At 52.1% G+C, this 18765-nt stretch overlaps 1 protein-coding gene across 3 annotated transcripts; it reads left to right on the top strand.

Annotated features, from left to right (window-relative positions):
* The first annotated feature begins 8 nt into the window (after window positions 1-8).
* Window positions 9-7998, top strand: TYW2 (tRNA wybutosine-synthesizing protein 2). 3 transcript variants are annotated; one of them, XM_075007665.1, is made up of 8 exons: window positions 9-138; window positions 1459-1543; window positions 2054-2222; window positions 3346-3544; window positions 3627-3777; window positions 3895-4004; window positions 4480-4637; window positions 5496-7998. In XM_075007665.1, the coding sequence occupies exons 2-8, from the start codon at window positions 1470-1472 to the stop codon at window positions 5979-5981; spliced, it is 1347 nt and encodes a 448-aa protein (XP_074863766.1). In that variant the 5' UTR covers window positions 9-138; window positions 1459-1469; the 3' UTR covers window positions 5982-7998. The 3 variants fall into 3 exon arrangements, with proteins under 3 accessions (XP_074863766.1, XP_074863767.1, XP_074863765.1); XM_075007666.1 differs by lacking the exon at window positions 9-138 and adding an exon at window positions 191-204; XM_075007664.1 differs by lacking the exon at window positions 9-138 and having other exon boundaries at window positions 1440-1543.
* The last annotated feature ends 10767 nt before the right edge of the window (window positions 7999-18765 follow it).

The following is an 18765-nucleotide window of genomic DNA, read 5'->3' as shown; positions in this document are numbered from 1 at the left end:
CACAGCCACTTCCGTTCCGCTCGCTCTTCGCCCTCACGACGTCGTCTGGAGCGAGCTCTGCCGCGCGCTGCCAGGCCACCCGCCCATAGCAAAGATGGCGACAGCGGGCACAAAACAGAAAGCCGCGATCCTGTTCCGGTAGGAAACGTTAACTCTGCGCGTCCCGTTCCGTGCACGCCTGGGCCTTGAAGCTCCGCTGGCTGGGTAGGGAGCGGGGAGGCCCGGGCGGTGACACCCGCAGTGGGGGAGGGGCTGTTTGTGGCGGCACGGCCGCTTTCAGCGCGTGGGGGGTGGGTGTCAAGGGCTTGTGTGGCAGCCTGGGGTGAGAGGCGGGTCACGTGGGTGGAAGGCAGGAGACCCGTGGGTGGGGGCGCGTGGCCGTGGATGAGGGGCTGGGGGTCGGGGGGGGGGGCGCGTGGCCGTGGGTGAGGGGCTGGGGGGTCGGGGCACATGGCAGTGGGTGAGGGGCTGGGGATCAGGGGGTGCACATGGTGGTGGGGTGAAGGACTGGGAACCAGGGTGGTGGTGGGTTGAGGGGCTGGGGTCCGGGGCATGTGGCGGACAGAAGATTGTCCTGGAGTGGGTGTGTAGTACGTGTGTGGTGGTTGGAGCAGATGGTGATGAATTCATTATGATCTTAAATAAATGGTGTGGCTGCTTCTGTTTAATCCCACTGGTGCTGCCATGCTCAGTGCCCTGGGGGGAGGCAGGAAATGTGCCTCTAGGTTTGCCACTGCTGCAGATTGTCCCACTTACAATGGCCTACACAGCAGTTGTGTGATGGGCGTTGCCCTGTGCACACAGAGTGCTAGGTGGGAGGGAGCCTGTCTCAGCATCATATATGCCCTGAAGCATCCTTCTGTTCCCCTTCAGCATAGTCATCTGCTGGCTGCCCACACCTCTATCAAAACCCAGCCCAGGTACCACGTGGGCTGTGAAACCCAGAAGTACAAGTGCTTCAGTCCTAGCAGGGGACATTTCTCTTACTCCTCCCCTTTTCTGGTCTAGGTCATGTGAGCACAGCTCTACTGACAGCATCGATTTGGTTGCTCGCATGCAGTGTTCTTGTGCAGTGCTGCTCACAGGTGCGCAGCTAGAGCATGCTGAGCAATCTAGGGCTTTGGTAATGGGGCTATAGAGATGTCTGCCTCCATAAAGATAAAAATCCAGCCCAGGTCAATACTAATCAAAAGTCACTGTGATCTGACGGCTGTTTGGTGGCCTGCACGAAATAAGTTGGTTGCTCTTCATCTGTCTCCTAGTGTCCACGTCACCGTTTGTCCTGTTGTTGGCTTCCTTAGCAGAGAGATCAGGGCTACAGGTTGCAACTTCAGTGATTCTTTTGGGGCAATGCCGAGAGATACTTATCCTGCAGCTATCTGGAATTGCCAGTAACGGATTGAATAGCTTTGCCTACCACCAAGTGAGACAATGGAATGATGTTTTCTTCTCTTCCAGGTTCTGGCAAGATGGATGCAAAGAATATGAATTCTGGTCCCGTCTCTGCACTTGTTATTGAGTCACGGTTTGCCCAGCGGTTCAGGTGCAGTACAGAGACACAGATGGAGGACAAAAGCCGACAGACATTATGCCTGTATTGAGCCGAAGACCTGGTCATTAACATGTGTTCAGCTCAGAACAGAGTTAAAAATCCTGTGCTCGTAGAAAGCACAGGATTAGAGTAGAAGGGGATGGGTGGTCAGAAATGAGATACAGAGCTTGTACTGCAGGCACTTGCCTGTGCTATGCTTGGCTCAAGTCGGCTTCTGTTGTCTCAGAGCAGTTACAAGTGCGAGTGGGTATCATCCCCTTTGTATGAGGGGAAACTGAGGCACGCAGGGAGGCAGCAACTTGCCTGTGGTCACTCAGTCATTCACAGAGCTGGGAATAGATTCAGCTCCCCTGTCACTAGACCATGTGGTTTGTTAGTCAGCAGATGATCTCTGCAAACTAGGACTGAGAAATGTGCATGGAGCGTTCCTCTGCTCAGGCTAATACGAGAGGCTTGAGAGCATAACGTCAGTGAACGATTCTTATGTCCTTGGACTTGCAGGGTGTATTTGGAGCGAGAGGGGATTCTGGATGTCTGTCATCGTGTGGAGAAGCTACCGGATGGCACAGTGGCATTGCCTGTGCTGGGAGAGAAACTCACCGAGCAGCACTTACAGGCACTGCAGGGGAGCCTGCCCCCTGAGACGACATGCACTCTGACGTGGCTCCAGGTCAGCAAAGCACTGGTTTCCTCAGTAGGATCAGGGATGGGATCTACCATGTCAGGCTCTTGTGCCCCATATCCTGTCTCTGAACAGCTACATCTTCCTGGGTCATTGGCATGCCAAGCCCGAAAGGCATCTTTGCCATTTGTACATACAGATCTCTAAGACAGTGGAATTCCTTCCTGACTCCTGCCATCAGCTGAAGAAGAATTCACCTGAATTCCCAGGACTGTCTTAGCCTTGCCTGGCACTGGCAGGGAGCTCTGGTGTACAAAAGCTCAGTAGAAGCGTTAGAATCCAATTCAGTTCCTATGTGTTTTATTTAGGGTCCAGTCCTGCCAGCTGCTGAGCATGCTCCATTCCTGTACAAGTTAGGAGGCTGTGTGGCAGCTGGGGAGCGGGGAGAATCCTGAAACTTCAGGATCAGGTCCCCTTTTCCTTCAATGTTGGGAGCACGTGCTGAGTTTAGCAATGCCAGGCCTGCCTGAGCTCCGGCAGCTTGGCTCCACCCTAGCAGGCTTCCACTGAATTCCTAAGTCTTAGCTGAGGGGCTGCTTGGCAGGCACCTCGTGGATCACTGGTGGAGCTGAGACTTTCAGGGCAAGTTCAGTGGGAGATGGGGTTGCAGGGAGCAGAAATATCACATTTTAGCTGCTGTCCTGCACAGGGCCTGCTAGGTACTTCCCCTATGGCCAGCTGGGAAAACACCCAGCACCAAAAGGGTTGCCTGCATTCCAGCATTATTAACAAGCAGACAAACCTCTCTGCTGTATAAGGAGGAGACTGGGTCCTCTTTGCTGGGTGCCTATCACAGCCTCCAGGAGCTGCCAGTGCGATGGACAGCTCATTGCCTGTATTTAAAGAGCACTGACTGCTCCAGCCTGCAGGACTTTACACAGAGAGGGGTGATTTTGCCCAGGGGCCCTGAAGCCCCTTTAGTCTGTGGTGGATTACAGCAGCCAGCATGATGGAAGAGTTGTGCTCAGGGAGTTGGACTTTCCGGTCCCATGGGGAGGTGAAGTGACCCAGCACAGCAGCTGTGGGGTGGGTGTTGCCCTGTTCACACAGAGCGCTGTGCGGGAGGGAGCCTGTCTCAGCATCAGTGTTTCCCTGAGTGGTTCTTTCCCAGGACCCCATTCCCTCGAAGGCGGCAAGACTCCAGTTGCCGGCCCGGAAGCTGTGTACTGAGCTGCAGCGTCTAGTGGTTGCCTCTGGAGGCAGGTGGTCAGATGAGCTGGAGGACGATGTCCCTCATTCCTGGCACCGACACGGAGACCTCATCCTGCTGAGAGCGGACAGCTTCAGGGCTGCAATTTGGAAGGAGCTGGGTAAGAGGAACTTGTGGCTCTTCTCTTCTGAGATGCACTAAACCTGTGTCCTCTAACCCACCCGCTTGAGCCTCTCTTCCAGGACCAGAGCTCTGGGAAACAGTTGCTTCTGCTCTGGGAGCCCGACGCATAGCCAAAGGAGGGCGAGTCTCACCAGATAGGCTACGATCCCCTACAGTGACCCTGTTGCTGGGGCAGGATGGCTGGGTGGAGCATGTGGACAATGGAATCAGGTAGAAGGTGGGAACAGGGGTGGGGCGGAAGGGGCTGTACAGCTGAGATGCAGTGGGGAGGGGTTGCTGGCCAGCCCCATGTTGGTGGCTCTTGATGGACCTCTGATATTTTCCCAGATACACATTTGATGTGACCAGGTGCATGTTCTCTCCGGGAAACATAACAGAGAAGTTGCGGGTGGCATCGCTGCAATGTGCCGGGGAAGTGGTGGTAGATCTCTACGCAGGTAGGTGTCCCTGGGGCCATGGGAAAGGGCTGGCTTCCTCCACTGCATGCTGCCATCCTCTGGGCTTTGGGAGCAATGACCCACTCTGTCTGAGTGTGCTGGGGCTCTGAGAACAAAGTTTGTGGGCCCTGGATTACAGCTCCCCATCCTCCCCTGTCTGGAAGCAGCCCCAGATAACAGACTGCTCTGCTGACTACAGGAGTTCAATTCATCCCAATGCTCATAATTTGCTCAGCACTATAAGTTGCTCACCTCTCCACTCCATGCCTGACATATCTCTCCAGTAGCCAATGCTGTGTGCTTAGCAGCAGCTTTGGCCCTGGGCCCTTCTCCATCTCCTCCAAAGCTCTGCCAACAGCTTCAGTCGGTAGTTCTCTGCTTCTGAGGCCTTCACCCTGAGCCCGAGAGCTTTGTTCCTACCCAAGGGGCTCCATGGCATTGAGCCATCAACTGCATCTGTCTCCTGCATCTTCAGGGATTGGCTATTTCACGCTGCCATACCTGGTTCATGCTGGCGCTGCCTTTGTCCATGCCTGCGAGTGGAACCCCCATGCCGCTGAGGCCCTGCGAAGGAACCTGGAGCTGAACGGCGTGCAGGATCGGTGTCACATCCACCAAGGGGATAACAGGCAGGTGAGCAGAGAGTAAGCCTCCCCCAACTGAGGTTTGCAGCAGAGTGCTAGGGAGAGGAACTCCAAGGGTACAGCCCATGATGGTCAGACCCTAGGAAGGGTTATGTGCCTCTGCACTCTAACCCTGTGTCTCTGGGAACTGTGCCTCTTTCCACCTCCCTCTGATGCAGCAGCTCTTTCCCCATGGTGCAAGGGATGGGAGCTGAGGGCTAGAGAGTGGGGCGGGGTGGGGCAGGGCAGTGGGGGGAGGAGACACTGTTACATTGCAGCTGTAGGAGACAGGGACCTGATGCATGGAGTCTGTGTGACGAGCCCTCAGTAGATCTAGAGCACAGACATGAGATGGCGCTAATGGGTCCTGTCTCCTGGAGGGTTTGGAAAGTATGTTCTAGGGCAGCGTCTGATGCAACCTGAAGTGCCCCAAGCCATGGGAAACTGTAGGTCTGTCTCCCTGTTAGGACTCCAGTCTGGCACAGGTGGTCCCTGAAACAGCTGTCAGTCCATCTCTGTGGCCTCTCTCTGTCTGGCCATGACACTGCCTTTGGAGTGCTGCGGCCAAGCAGCAGTGCAACTTCTGGGGGATGGTCTTGGCCTCAGCAGACAGAACCCTCTTGGTTTTTCAGGAAATTTAATGGCACCCATCTGTTGCTCCCCCCGCCAAGCAAGAGTGTGCGAGCTGTGCTCTCTTGCACCCACCTCTTCTTCTGGCAGAGCGGTGGCCCCTTTATGTGCTGCACCCCTGAGGGCAAGAGAACCTCTCTGTGCCTAGCAGTGCCTTGCTTGGTGCATTCTCCCCTCCTGACATGGGGCTCTCTGTGCTGTATTTCTCTTCACCGTGCCCTCCCCTTCTCGTTTCTAGCTGGACCTGCGGGACGTGGCCAGCAGGGTGAACCTAGGGCTACTCCCCAGCTCGGAGGAGGGCTGGCCTGTTGCCTGCCAGCTTTTGCGGAAGGACACGGGGGGCGTTCTCCACATCCACCAGAACGTGGCGTCCTTGCCAGCGAGGGCTCTTCATTTGCACGGGGGCCATGTGGAGGAGCACCAGCTGCAGCACTGTCCAGAGCAAGCTCTCTGCCACAGGCAGGAGGATAGAATGGGCCAAAGGAGCCGCAGGAGCCCAAAGGATGCCGACATCGGGGATTCCAGGAGGGAGACCCAGGCAGCCGTGCCCAGGGCTGAGTGGCAGAGGTGGGCAGAGACCACAGGAGCGCGGATCAGAGTTCTGCTTCAGCAGGTGCATGGGAAGCCCTGGAGGACGAACATTCTGCACATCGAGCCAGTGAAATCCTACGCGCCCCACGTGGATCATATAGTCCTGGATCTGGAGTGCCGCCCCCTCTCTTAGGACACTGGGAGGGTAGACTGTGCCGTTAGGATCCCCAGGAAGGCCACTGTCCCCACTAGCAAATGTGCAGGGGAAGCTTAGGGCCCATGCCTGAGGAGAGCGAAAGCCTGAGCGGACTCGGGCACTCCCAGATAGCACCTTGTGAATGGGTTCAATGTGACATTGCTCTTTGCCTTCAGCTCTCTTGGGACCCCACTTCTCTCCAGACCAGCGTCTAACAGCTTGACCTGACTGTCCTGGTGCTCCCTGCAGCTGATGATAGGGCATTCCCTGCTCTCTGTGCTCTTCACTCTATTTCAGTTGCCTGCAACCAGGTAAACCATTTAGCTGCGTGGGTTGTGTCTTGCAGTGGGGTGGTAGAGTTCTCCAGCACTCTGCTGCAAATTCTGTCCTTTCCACCAGTGCCAGGAGGGCACCTGGGCACGGCAACTTAAGACTGTCCCAGTGCAGGTTCTCCAGTTGGGCCAGAGAGCATCTCAGGCCTGCCCAGAGGCTGCGGGCTAATAGTGGCTCCATGGCCATGAGGGTCTAGGCTGAGACTCCCCCCGACTTAACAGCTGTTTGTGACACGTGGAGAACTCTGGGGCATAGTGCAGGATCTGTGAGCTGCCCCTCCTCCCTCAGCTGCTGCCCCGGTCTACTCCTGATTCCTGCAGAACTGCCCTGATCTCAGAGCTCCGTACAGGCAGAGCCCTGCTGATATAACTGGGGCTGATTGTGAGCAGTGTGCAGGATTAGGGCCTTTGTACTTTATCACAGCTAAGAACATAAGAAAGGCCCCGCTGGGTCAGACCAAAGGTCCATCTAGCTCAGTATCCTGTGTGCTGACAGCGGCTAATTCCAGGTGCCCCAGAGGGAGTGAATCGAACGGGTAACAATCTCTCTCCTGCCATCCATCTCCAGTGCCTGTCAAACAGGGACACCATTCCTACCCCCTGGCTAATAGCCATTAATGGACCCAGCCTCGATTGAAGCACAAGACTTCTCTGTGTTTAGGCGGCTAACGTTCAGCTTTATTGAATTCAGTAAGGCAACAGATGAGCCAAACTGGACACCAGTAAAACCAGGTCCAGCAAGGCTGCTTGATGCAGCTAACTCTTAGTGTTTTAGACCCTTCCACAAACAAAGCCCAGTGTCAGAGGCAATTAGTTAGAGAATTGTAAATCATTTCTCAAAGAGAAACCGTTATCAGCAAAGAGAAACAGGTACAAGGGAGCTGGAGCCTTAACTCCAAACAGCCCATTAACCCATTCCATAGAGCTCATCCTCCCTGCCATTCCCAAACAGGTCAAGGAAAGGACAGGCTCTTGTGTGCGTGCAGAAGTAAGGGATGTGAAATGGCTGCTTATACAAGATGGTTTCCACACCTCCATGAATTCATCTAGCTCGTTTTTAAACTCTGTTATAGTCCTAGCCTTCACAGCCTCCTCTGGCGAGGAGTTGCACGCTTACTGTGCGCTGTGTGAAGAAGAACTTCTTTTCCTTTGTTTTAAACCAGCTGCCCATTAATTCCATTTGGTGTCCTCTAGCTCTGATATTACTGGAACAAGTCAATAATTTTTCCTTGCTCGCTTTCTCCGCACCGCTCATAACCTTAGTCTCCTCTTCTCTAAGCTGAGAAGTCCTAGTCTCTTTCGTCTGTCTTCATATGGCACCCGTTTCAAAGCTCTAATCATTTTAGTTGCCCTTTTCTGAACCTTTCTAATGCCAATATATGTCTTTGGAGGTGAGGAGACCACATCTGTATGCAGTATTTTAGATGTGGGCAACCCATGGTTTTATATAAGGGCAATAAGATGTCCTCTGTCTTATTCTCTGTCCCTTTTTCAATCATTCCTAACATCCTGTTTGCTTTTTTGACTGTTGCTGCCCACTGCGTGGATGTTTTCAGAGAACTATCCGCAATGACTTCAAGATCTCTTTCCTGATTAGTTGTAGCTAAATTAGCATAGTTGGCGTTTTGTTTTTCCAATGTGCATTACTTTATATTTATCCTCATTAAATTTCATTTGCTATTTTGTTGCCCGCACTCAGTTTTGTGAGATCCTTTTGAAGTTCTTCACAATCTGCTTTGGTCCTAATTATCCTGAGCAGTTATCGTGTGCAAACTTTGCCACCTCACAGTTTACCCCTTTCTTCAGCTTACTTGTGAATAAGTTGAGTAGGATTGGCCCTAGAACTGACCCTCGGGGTGCACCACTACTTACCCCTTTCTGTTCTGAAAACTGGCCATTCATTCCTACCTTTTGTTGCCTGTCTTTTAACCAATTCTCAGTCCACGAAAAGATCTTTCCTCTTTCTTAGCATCTAAGGGAGCTTATTCATCCTCTTGTCCCAAGTCTGGACCTGAAAGTTGCCATGTTGTGTGCAGGGCATGTTTCAGGAAGCCCTGGCAAGCGGTACTTCTGCTACCCCTAGGGATTTGGGCCTGTATTTGTGTAAAATAGTAGAAAATGAGTGAATGTACCAGTGCTGAAAAGTGCCAAACAGATCCCCGGAGACCAAAGCCTCTCCCCCTGCTTTGAACAGGTGCAGAGGCAAGGCAAGATTTTCCTTCCCAGAAATTTACTCCTGGCCTGGATGGAACATAGGAGCTGCCTGACTGGATCACGCCTGCCAGTTTCCTGTCTCCAACAGTAGCCTGTGCAAGCTGCCTCGGGGGTGGGGGTAACCCTGCAGAAGGTAGCTATGAAACATCCTGCCCTCAATCTTCTTCCTAATCCCTGTTTTTTAGAGGCTGGTTTGTGTCCTGATGCAGGTGCTTAAATCCCATCCACACCTCGGCATGATTTGTCCCCGTACCATTCTAACTCTGGATCTTGTTGTGCTGCCAATCCTTGCTGGGGCTAGTGAGATCTTGTGGCAGGTGAATTGGGTATTGTGTGGAAAAAGGATTTCCTTGTATCAGTTTTTAATTCACCCTCTTCCAGTTTCATGCCATGTCCTCTCGCCCCTCTATAGCAAGAGAGGGTGATCTCCTGTGTCAGTACCGTTCATTGCCGTGTCCTCTCTAGTGCTGAATGGGGAGAGGGTCCCATTTAATCCTTGGCCTTAATTTAGAAGGTGGAAGCCATTTGTGTCATTGGGCTTTTCAAAGGGGCCATGTGTCCACTGAGAACTGAACCAGAACCACCACACTGGTTTCGCAGAACATGCTGCTCAGCAGCCATGAAGTGGCAATGACTTCCCATGGCTAGTGACCTAAGATGCATCAGGCCCTTGGGGCTGAGAGTTGAAAGGCTCTGGCGCTCTCCACCAGATGCCTCTTTTTGTTGCTCTTGTTCAGCCAAGGAGCAGTCTGAGCGACGGGCTCATTCAGCAGGCATGTACTGTGTAGTGCTGTTATGAGTCCCCTTGCCCTCATCCACTGGCCCTTGAAACCTCACGGATTAGTAGGAGGGATTCTCGGACCAACCAAGTCTCATCAAGAAGCATTAAACCACCAGCTTAAGTGGAGTGAGGCCTCGGTGGGATCGTGGCCAGTCTGAGCACAGCTATTTGTTTTAAATAACAGATACCGGCCTGATGAAGTAATGGACAGGGGGGCCTTTTCCTTCCATGGTTCATCTGGGCTGCCAGAGCTGCTCGAATCAAAGACGGTAGCTGCATGCGCTGAGTGGCGGCAAGAATCAGGTGACCTGGCTGCTCCAGCTTCCTCCATGAGTTGCCTGTTGCTCCTTTGTCGAGTTCTTACTCGTGATGAGACTGCTCCCTTTACACCTCGGGAGTCTGTTGGCCAGGGACGTAGTGTTGGGAAAGCAAGCTGATGGGAGAGCCCAGGGGTATCGGCATCGGAGGTGGTTAGTAAGGAGCGGTAAAAATTTACTACCATGCTGGGAGATGAGTGAAGCAGCTGCTGCCCTTCTTTGTGATGTACTTGATAGTTGGTGCCCATGAGAAAGGCAGGGAAGTGAGAGATCTCACGTTGCTTCCCATTCTCATCTGCCCCCCTCCCTTGCCCACTGCTTCTTTGTGACTGGCAGCATGCTGAGCGCTCAGCTCGGCCCTTGAGCAGGAAGCAGATCAGTTGGCTGGTGTGTTTAGCCTGGGATTCTGATTGCAGACCTGGAGCTGCGTTGCACCAGCTTGCACGTCACTGGCCACGGGCACCTTTCCATCTGAATGGCAGGGCCTCTTAGTGCAAGTAGATGCAGGCCAACAAGGGGAACGATGGAACTGGTCATGGATATGCAGTTCGTTCACTAACATGAGATTCCCCCACAAGGAACGATCAATGAGCAATGCCAGCTGGGCAGAAGAAGTGGCTGATATGTGTACAATGGCTTCACTAGATACACCTGGGCCAAATAATCCAGCCCAACCACTCACACCCTGTAAACAGATTCCTGTTGCCTGAGAGATAGCATGATAGCTATTGCCTTCGCCAGTCTCCTCCTCTGTGTGCATACATCCTGCTGATACTGTGGTGATCTGAGCCACCCACAGGTTATATACACACCTGACCACCACCCATGGCCAGCCTCCAACGCTTCTTACGGTCCTCTTTGAAGTGTTACCATCTCTAAAAATAACTGGAGTAGTTATCCAGGCTGGAGAGGGAGGGGCTGGTTGCCTGGCCTGTAAACAGTTACAGTATGTAGGACAGATGGGTGTGAATTCTTACTCAGAGCACCTGTGTAACCCGTCTTCGGCTCCAAACAATTTTTCTAACGCAGCTCGAGCCTGAGCTGCAGCAGGGCACGTCTCAGCAAACTGATACCAATGTGAACTCTGGCCTGTACTAGTTCTGGCTGTTCCTTGGGGCTGCACCTTGCCTCTCTGGTATTCCTGTCCTAGGTCCTCACAGATCTCCCCCCCGGCCTGCTGTGCTGTCCAAGCAACTCCAGCCCATTCACGCTGCCCTTACTGGGCATCTGTGCTGGGCACAGCTCCCTCTAATTTCTTCCATCCACGGGCAGAATACATTTTATGGGCATGTGCAGGTGACTGCCACCAGTAGAGACGTGCTACCCATTGTGGGTGGCTGTGGGAGTGCTGCTAATCAGGTGGACGGCACCTGAATCTCTCTTAAGTGGCCATCCAATCATTCAGCTTACCGGGAACACTGGTGCTGGGTGACCTATAGCCCTGCAATCTGCTTGAGGGAGAGAGTGAGTGTGGGGAAAGCAGTCTCTTGCTGTGCTTTTAACTCTGGCTCATTCCAGGTGCATCGTTTTATGTGCTTCCCTCTGCCTTCATCTGAGCCCTGTTCCCTGCAGGACAACAGCAGAGGCTGAGAACTCCCAACAGGGTGGTTCTATGTGCATTCCTAGGGCTCTCCTTTGTAAGAGAGTGAGTGTAAACCAGGGTGACTCGTGTGCTCTACGAACTACTCCCCCCACCTCACAGTTTGCCACTGAATCTGGAGCAGTGCCTTGGAGCAGCAGCAGGATTTATTTTAGGGACTTCTAGGGTAGGTAAGTTGGGGAGCAACAGAGGAGGCTGGTCATGGAAGGAATTTACCTGGTGATGCAGCCATGGTTTTTGTGGGATCAGCCAAGAAGAGCTGTGTGTCTGTGTGTTCCTGTCTTTTTCCTCTGCACAGGGAGAGCTTTGCAAACTAGTCCGACCCCACCCAGATTAATTCCTGCTTCAGTAAGCTCTGTGTGTGCTCTCTGGGAGGAGCTGGCTTCCGCGGCTCTCCCGCCATGCAAATAAACCATAAGCTTTATACCAAAACACACTTGGGTAACCAGGACAAAGCACAGAGTGACCTGAGCCAAACCTTTGAGTCTGTGTGCCCCCGTGCTCAGGGCCAGGAGCTGCATTTCACACCAGGTCCCAGTCTCTGTAAGGAGCTGAACCAGCATTTTGGAACCAAACTACCCCAAATATTGAGGATTCCAAAATCCAGTAATGAATTGGGCTGCTCAGTCGCTATTCCGATGCAAAAAATCCTCTGAATCCAGCGTGCAGGACCCTTCTCGAAACCAGTCCCAGCAGTCTGGAGTAACACATTTAGGGGCATGTTGGAGGGTATGTCTACAGCACGAGATTAGTTTGAATTTATTAAGGTCAAAATTTTTAGCACTCAGTTTTGTAAAGTTGAAGGTGTATGTCCTCCTTGTGTGCATGAAGATGATGGAGTGCATTCCCCAGTAGCATGGTTACCTTGGACTCGGAGAGCGATACACAAAGGATAGCCATACAATGGGTTCTGACCCCCCTTTGTATTCTGGGTCAGGCTCCCAGTCCCTGATAGGACAAAAGCATTGGAGTGGGTGGTCCTGAGTACATCATCAGGATCTCATAATGCACTCATCTCCTTCCTCCTCGCCCCGCTTGAAAGCGAAAGCAAACCATTTTTTCTGTCCCGTATTTCCCTGGTTATACATGCAGGCTCCATAGCAGGATGAGCATGGACCCCGCTCAGCTCCAAACTGCTGGGGCAAGCATTGCAAACACCTCGCATCTTATGTGCAGAGCCTAGCCAGGAGCTGCTGGAGCGAAGGGGAATGTGAGGAGGCCACGAGCACAGATGTGCATGAAACCATTGAGTGGAGCAATTGGCATATGCGGGCAGCAGCTGATTCTGTTGACACAGTGGAATGCTGGTTCTGATCTCCTGGGACAAGCACAGACTGGTGGGACTGCACAGCTCTGCAGCTCTGGGATGATGAGCAGTAGCTGCAAAACTTTTCCATGCATGAACCCGCTTTTGTGGAACTTTGTGAATTGCTTTCCCCCTTGCCGAAGTGCAGTTATACCAGAATGAGACCTGCTCTGACAGCTGAGAAGTGAGTGGCAATAATCCTATGGGAGCTGCAATGCCAGACTGCTACCAGACAGGTGGGAATCAATTTGGGGTGGATGAATCAAAAGAGGGGCTGCTGTGATCCAAGTATCCAAGACATTCAATACCGTTCTGCTAGAAAGGATAGTGACTCTGGGAAATGGAGTTCCCTAACTGGATGGCACACATATCCCTATGGTGGCACCTAACTACCTTGCCACACAGTACATAAACCACAAGGGATACTTCTCCATGGTATTGCAGGCACTAGGGGCTCGTATGGGATGTTTCACTCACATCAACATGGGATGGTCAAGAAAGGTGCATGGTATGTTCATCTTTAGGAACTCTGGTCTGTTTAGAAATCTGCAAGGTGGAACTTTCTTCCCAGACCAGAAGATTGCCATTGAAGATGTGGAGATGCCAATGGTTGTCCTGGGAGACCCAGCTTATCCCTTGTTCCTGTGACTCATGAAGCCATACACAGGCAGCCTGGACAGTAGTAAGGAGCAGTTCAGCTATAGGCTGAGCAGAATTCAGAAGGGTGGTAGAATGTGTATTTGAAAGCACGTTTTAGGGGTTTATTGAATAGATTAGGCCTTGGCGAAAGCAACATTCCTATGGGTTGTGGCTGCTTGCTGTGTGCTTTACACTATCTACACAAGTAATAGGGAAGGGTTTCTGACGGGGTGGGAGGAGTAGAGGCATATTGCCTAGCCATTAACTATAAGCAGCCAGACATCAGAGCAATAAGCCAAGCACACCAAGGGACGCTTCCAGTCAGTGCAGCTTTGAAAACCAGTTGCATGAATGACCAGATAAGTGAGGTGACAGTTGCGTGGAGCTCTTATTAGCAAGGTACATGATGCAATCAAGTGTACTGTCCCATAAGCCACCCACCCCTCGCAGTTGACACAAGCAGCGAAGATCCTGTTATTCTGAAATTGTGCATTTTTTTTTTAGGGAGCACAGAAAAAGAGCTCAGCTCTCAGGGGAGTGGGATGGAGGGCGCAAGACCAACTGGTGTATAATAACCCCCCTGTTCAGCCATCTCAGCTCTGGGAATGACAGCCTCCTGGTTCAGGAGATATCCCTGGAAGCTGAGTGCAAGGCTGCCCTTGATTTCCCCTTCCCTGGGTGTATATGGGGGGAGGGCAGGAAAAGCCCCTCCCCCAGGTGTATATTGAGGGATTCATGCCACCACAGAGACCCCCGCCCCCAGGGATTCGGGGCTAGGGAGAGCTCAACCCAGGAGGACTGAATGTGGCCAGACACCTGATCCTTATGCTACAATGTTTTGTGCTGCAAGGATGCCAGATACTGCTGGCTTGGTGGGGAGATGTGCCCTACCATGGAGGACGGAATAAGGCAGGCCTCCTCAGAAGCCTCACGAGAAGGATGAAAGAGTTTCTCTATGAGAGCTTTGTGCAGGGAAGAGTCCCACTCAGTCTCCAGACACATTAACAAACTGTTGGAGCCCGGCTGTGTAGGTAGAGTGGCTGCCTCAGAACAAACCGAATTCCCTGAATGCACTTGTGACATGGTTACAAATGTGCACTCACCAGAAGTGCCCTCTCCACCAACAGGGTCTGGGCCCTTCATCTCTCAGGATTGAGCCCCTGGGAGGAGGGGACTGGCTCCAAAGGAAAAAAAGGTCCTGGCTGTGAGTGAGAGTGGACGCTCTGCCTGCTGAACACTCATCTCCTCCTCTTCCTCATTGACAATATCCTCCTCGTTGTTGCCTGAGGCTGCCTGAAGAGTCGCTTGGGAGGTATCCATGGACAGCTCTGGAACACTGGTTGGGTCCCCCCTAGAATCCCAGGAAGCCACTCATAGAAGTCATGTGTTTGCATCTCTGATCCGGACAAACCTTTTGCTTCCTTCGTCTTCTGGTATGCCTGCCTGAGTGCCTTTATTTTCATGTGGCAGTGCTGAGTGTCCCTGGTGTATCTTTTTTCCACCACGTCCAGTGCAATTTTGGAATAAATGTCACCATTTCTTCTGCCGTTTCAGAGTTCTGCCTGCACAAATTCCTCTCCTAACAACAGTCAAATCCAGGATCTCCTGCATGCTCCATGCTGGAGCTTGTTTGCGACTTTGGGCATTCACGGTTGGGTGTGCTGCTGAGGTGTTCTGCCTGCTCCATTCACTATGCTGCCAAACAGGAAACAAAATTCAAAATTTCCCAGGGCTTTTCCTGTGTATTTGGAGAGAGCAGCAGTGCTGGCCGAAGCAGTCACACCTGGGCACGAGACACCTCCAGGATGCCAAGAATGTCGACCTTCACAGCGCTTTGTCTACACAACCCCAAAACTGACCATGCAAGGCTGAACTTATTACTATTCTTCTCATCAAGGAGGAGTATGGAAATTGATTTGGACAGTCAGAGGAACAGGCTTGGTGGTGCAGACTCATTATATAGAAAATAGATCTATGGCGGCTAACTTTGACCTAATCTCTTAGTGCAGACCAGACCTGAGTAGTTCAAAGAGAGGGAGGTTCTGCATGTTCAGAAAACATTGAACACCAATACAGATGCATTCAGATAGGAGGGGATGGAGTCTCTGTGCCGTTTGCATTCCCACACTTATAAGGCCACCTCTGAAGAGCCATCCCATCAGCGGCTGGGCACAGGGAAACAATGCAAATCGCTGGATTTTATCTTCCTCCCCAGTAAAGAAAAGTTATGAGTGGTTCTTCTGACACTTGTCTGCTATGGCCGCGTAGCCTAGCCAGCACTAGAGACTGAGATTAGTGAGATTAGTGTGACCACCAGCTGTCAAATCTGTATCAAGGAGCTGTGCTATACCCTGACTGTATCTCACCTCTTAATATCAAAGCCTGAGTTTGTCCTGTGTGGTTCTCAAAGTGAGCCTGTGTGGCCAAGATACCGAAACATGTCTGCATAAGGATATGCTGCTCTGAAGGGTTGGAAAGAGAACATATATTGGAAAGCAACCTGTAAATACGGCTGAGCGATGAGATGCTTACCTTGACTACAGCAGAGGAGGGAGAAGACGTTTCGAAACACTTTGATGAGGCATTCACTGGGCTGAGAGGCATTAAGGATACAATTTAACTCCTGGATATAGGTCTCAGCTTGCTGCCAAAACACACTGACCCCACAGGGCATGGATAAAGGAAAACCTGAAATTGACTAGAGGGTAAAATTGGATCTTATTGAGCAAGCATAGATGCCGGCCGATTGGGTTAACCGCATGGTTATGGAATCATAACAAACAAGGGTTTGTCTAGCTCCCTCCCTTTGCACAAGACTGAAATATAAGGAAGTGTTAACGTGAGCATTGGCTTAATTTCAAGATTTGTGTTTCTTCCCTACACCCTAGGGACAGATTTCTGGGGACTGATTCTATCAAGGTTTGTCTTGTGTTTCTCTTCCCCTCATGTTGCATGGGGTTGTGATCTTTTATTTACTGGCTGTGATCATCCTGTTGCTAAACTTTACTCATAAAAGCAGCAGGAGCAGGAGTCACTAACAATGCAGGGCAGTGGCTGAAAGCCAGTTTCATCTCAGCCCATCTCACTTGCATGTACGTACCATGGGAAAATCACAGAAGCAAATATGAGCTGGCTCACCCAAGGCTGCTACCTCTGAGCTGCACCAAAGCCGAGAGTTCTGCTCCTTCCCTCCCATTGGCTTTAAGGTCAGAAGATCTGTATGAGAAGATCATCTAGTTTGACCACCTGTACATAGAATTTCAGCCAGAAATACCTCCTCCTGGCTAAATAACTTATGCGGCAAGCAGGGCAGCCGTTGGGGTTGTTGGGCCCCTGGGTAGTGTGTGTGTGGGGAGTGCTGCACTTGTGGAAGGGACGTGGCCTTGGGTGGAAGGGGCAGGGCTGGGGCAACCAGTCCACCGTGCTGCTCGGGGTACATGGTACCCCACACCAGTCCTGGGGCAACTGCCCTCTTTGTCTCCCACCCCCATTGGTGGGCCTGGATACAAGAGGAGCAGATCTTTTAGAGAGAGACTCTGCCATGTCCTGTGGGTAAACTATTCCCACAGCTAACTAGCCTCTATGTTAAAAATATCTGTCTTGTCTCTAACCTCAATATTCAGTGAGTAGCACCTGTTATGCCTTTAAGAACCAAGCACTACTGACTGACTTCTTCCTGTGCGAATACTTGTAAGACCACGATCAAGCAGCTGCTCTGCCTTCTCTTTGATAAACCCGGAGAAATGAGCGTAGGTCTCACACCAAAAGGATGGTTTTCCTGACTCCGACTTGTTCTTCCAGCTCTTTCCTAGATCTTTTCCAGTTTCTGAACATCCTTTTCAAAGGGCGGTGATCCACATCTGTTGGTGAGCTTACATGCAATTTAGTCTGCTTGGTGAGAGGTCCCAGGACTAGAATGGCAGGTGGCACCGTTTTGTGTATATAGGTGTGCACACTTGTGTATCGACATGGAATATCTGAACTGCTGCATGTGGGAATAAAGATGCATCAGCTGAGCTGTGTGTTGTAGGCCCAGGACTGCAAACACAGTGATGCTGTGAGGGCAGGGTTCAAGTGCATGGTCACCCAGCTATACTGTGTACTGTAACTGGCGGTAGTGAGTGCTAGCAGCTACCAACATCACAAGCACTGAAAAGCTTCCTGTGATTTTTTAAAGAGTGGGAGAAGCATTTCAGAGAAGACAGTGCAAAGGTTACAGGCCTGGTGGCGATGGGCATGTGTGATGTGGGGGCAGTGTAAGCTGTGTACTCACAGGGAAGGAGAATGGTTAGCAAAGCCATTGGGCTGACTCAGGCAGCAGTCCCCAAATAAATGACCAGGTGGCTATCTACAGTGTATGTGTGAGGCTGAAGTGGCTGGGCTCACGTAGATTTAATGCTCTACAATGTCTTCTGGGATAACTTCTGCTTGTTCCAGTCACTTACTGTGTCTTGTGATATTGCACACTGGCTGTGCCCTACCGTGAACCGTCTTTAGTGAATAAACGGCACGGCCAATGTATTGGGTTTGCCTCCCAGGGCTGGAACTCACCAGCTGTTCTCTGACTAGGGTGGTGGAAGCATTTACTCACCCCACAACATAGAAAAATGTATCGCTGCTAGCAGAACTGGCTTGCGTGTGTGATGCTGGATTAAACATCTGTGGCTCGAGGTGGGGATATGCTGGAGGTGAGGAGGATTAAGGTGGACTGAGAGAGCTGTGGGCGGGCAGTGTGACTGGAGATCTGCAGTGAGAGAGAGAGAGCTCTGACACCTGGCTGGCCTGATTCAAGCCTGGCTCCAGACAAGTCCTGCCTGTCAGTTTCCTTCCACATCATAAAGCAGCTCATCCACTCCAACCTCAGGCCAGGCTGCTCAGGCAGCTGACTCACACCCTGGGTGTGTGTTCTGGGGAGAAGGTGGGAGAGGGAAGTTCTGCTGTGTCACCTGAGCAAATGTTTGCCAAGCAGCCATGTTTGGGCCTGCTCCTGAGACACGCTGGGCACTCCCCCAGGGTAGCAAGGGCAGGTGCCCTTCATCTCTTAGGCCTGGGCCCTTCTAAACAGTCCCTTCTATTATTGTGAGGATGAGACAACACCCTGCCAGGGGCCCAACGTTCAAGCCGCCCTCAGCCTGAGCGAGGTTCAGGCTGTGTGGTGTGCGAGTGAGGCACCCCTGGCTCCCGCAGGCCAAGAAGAAAAACGAGTTGCTTGGCTCCTTGGGTGTGCTTAGAAACATCAGTCGGCCTTGCTGGCTCTTGCTGCGCACAACCCTGGGCTATGCCGGAGGAGCGTCTCTCTGCGTTGTCCCCTGGCCCTCACCACCTTCTTCAGAGCAAGGCGCATGGAGCTGCAAAGCAGACAGTTCTGGTACAGCGGTAGGTTTCTCACCAGCCAGAGCTGGTGGTTGGCCTAGATCTTCGGAACCAGCCCTTGCCCGAACTGGATACTCTACTCTTCCGCATCCAAGCCCCGCCGGCCTTCGCCCTGCTGAGCACCTTCCTCCCTGTGGCGGGGAGTTCCGCAGGTGACCCTGCACGGCCTGGCAGGAGTGTTAAATTCGCGGCTTTCCAGCTTCCTGTTCCGCCCACTGG

The sequence above is a fragment of the Carettochelys insculpta genome, chromosome 13 (genome assembly GCF_033958435.1).
Source record: "Carettochelys insculpta isolate YL-2023 chromosome 13, ASM3395843v1, whole genome shotgun sequence".
Classification (NCBI taxonomy): domain Eukaryota; kingdom Metazoa; phylum Chordata; order Testudines; family Carettochelyidae; genus Carettochelys; species Carettochelys insculpta.
The sequence above is the reverse complement of the archived record's forward strand: the minus strand, read 5'-3'. Positions and strand labels throughout refer to the sequence as shown.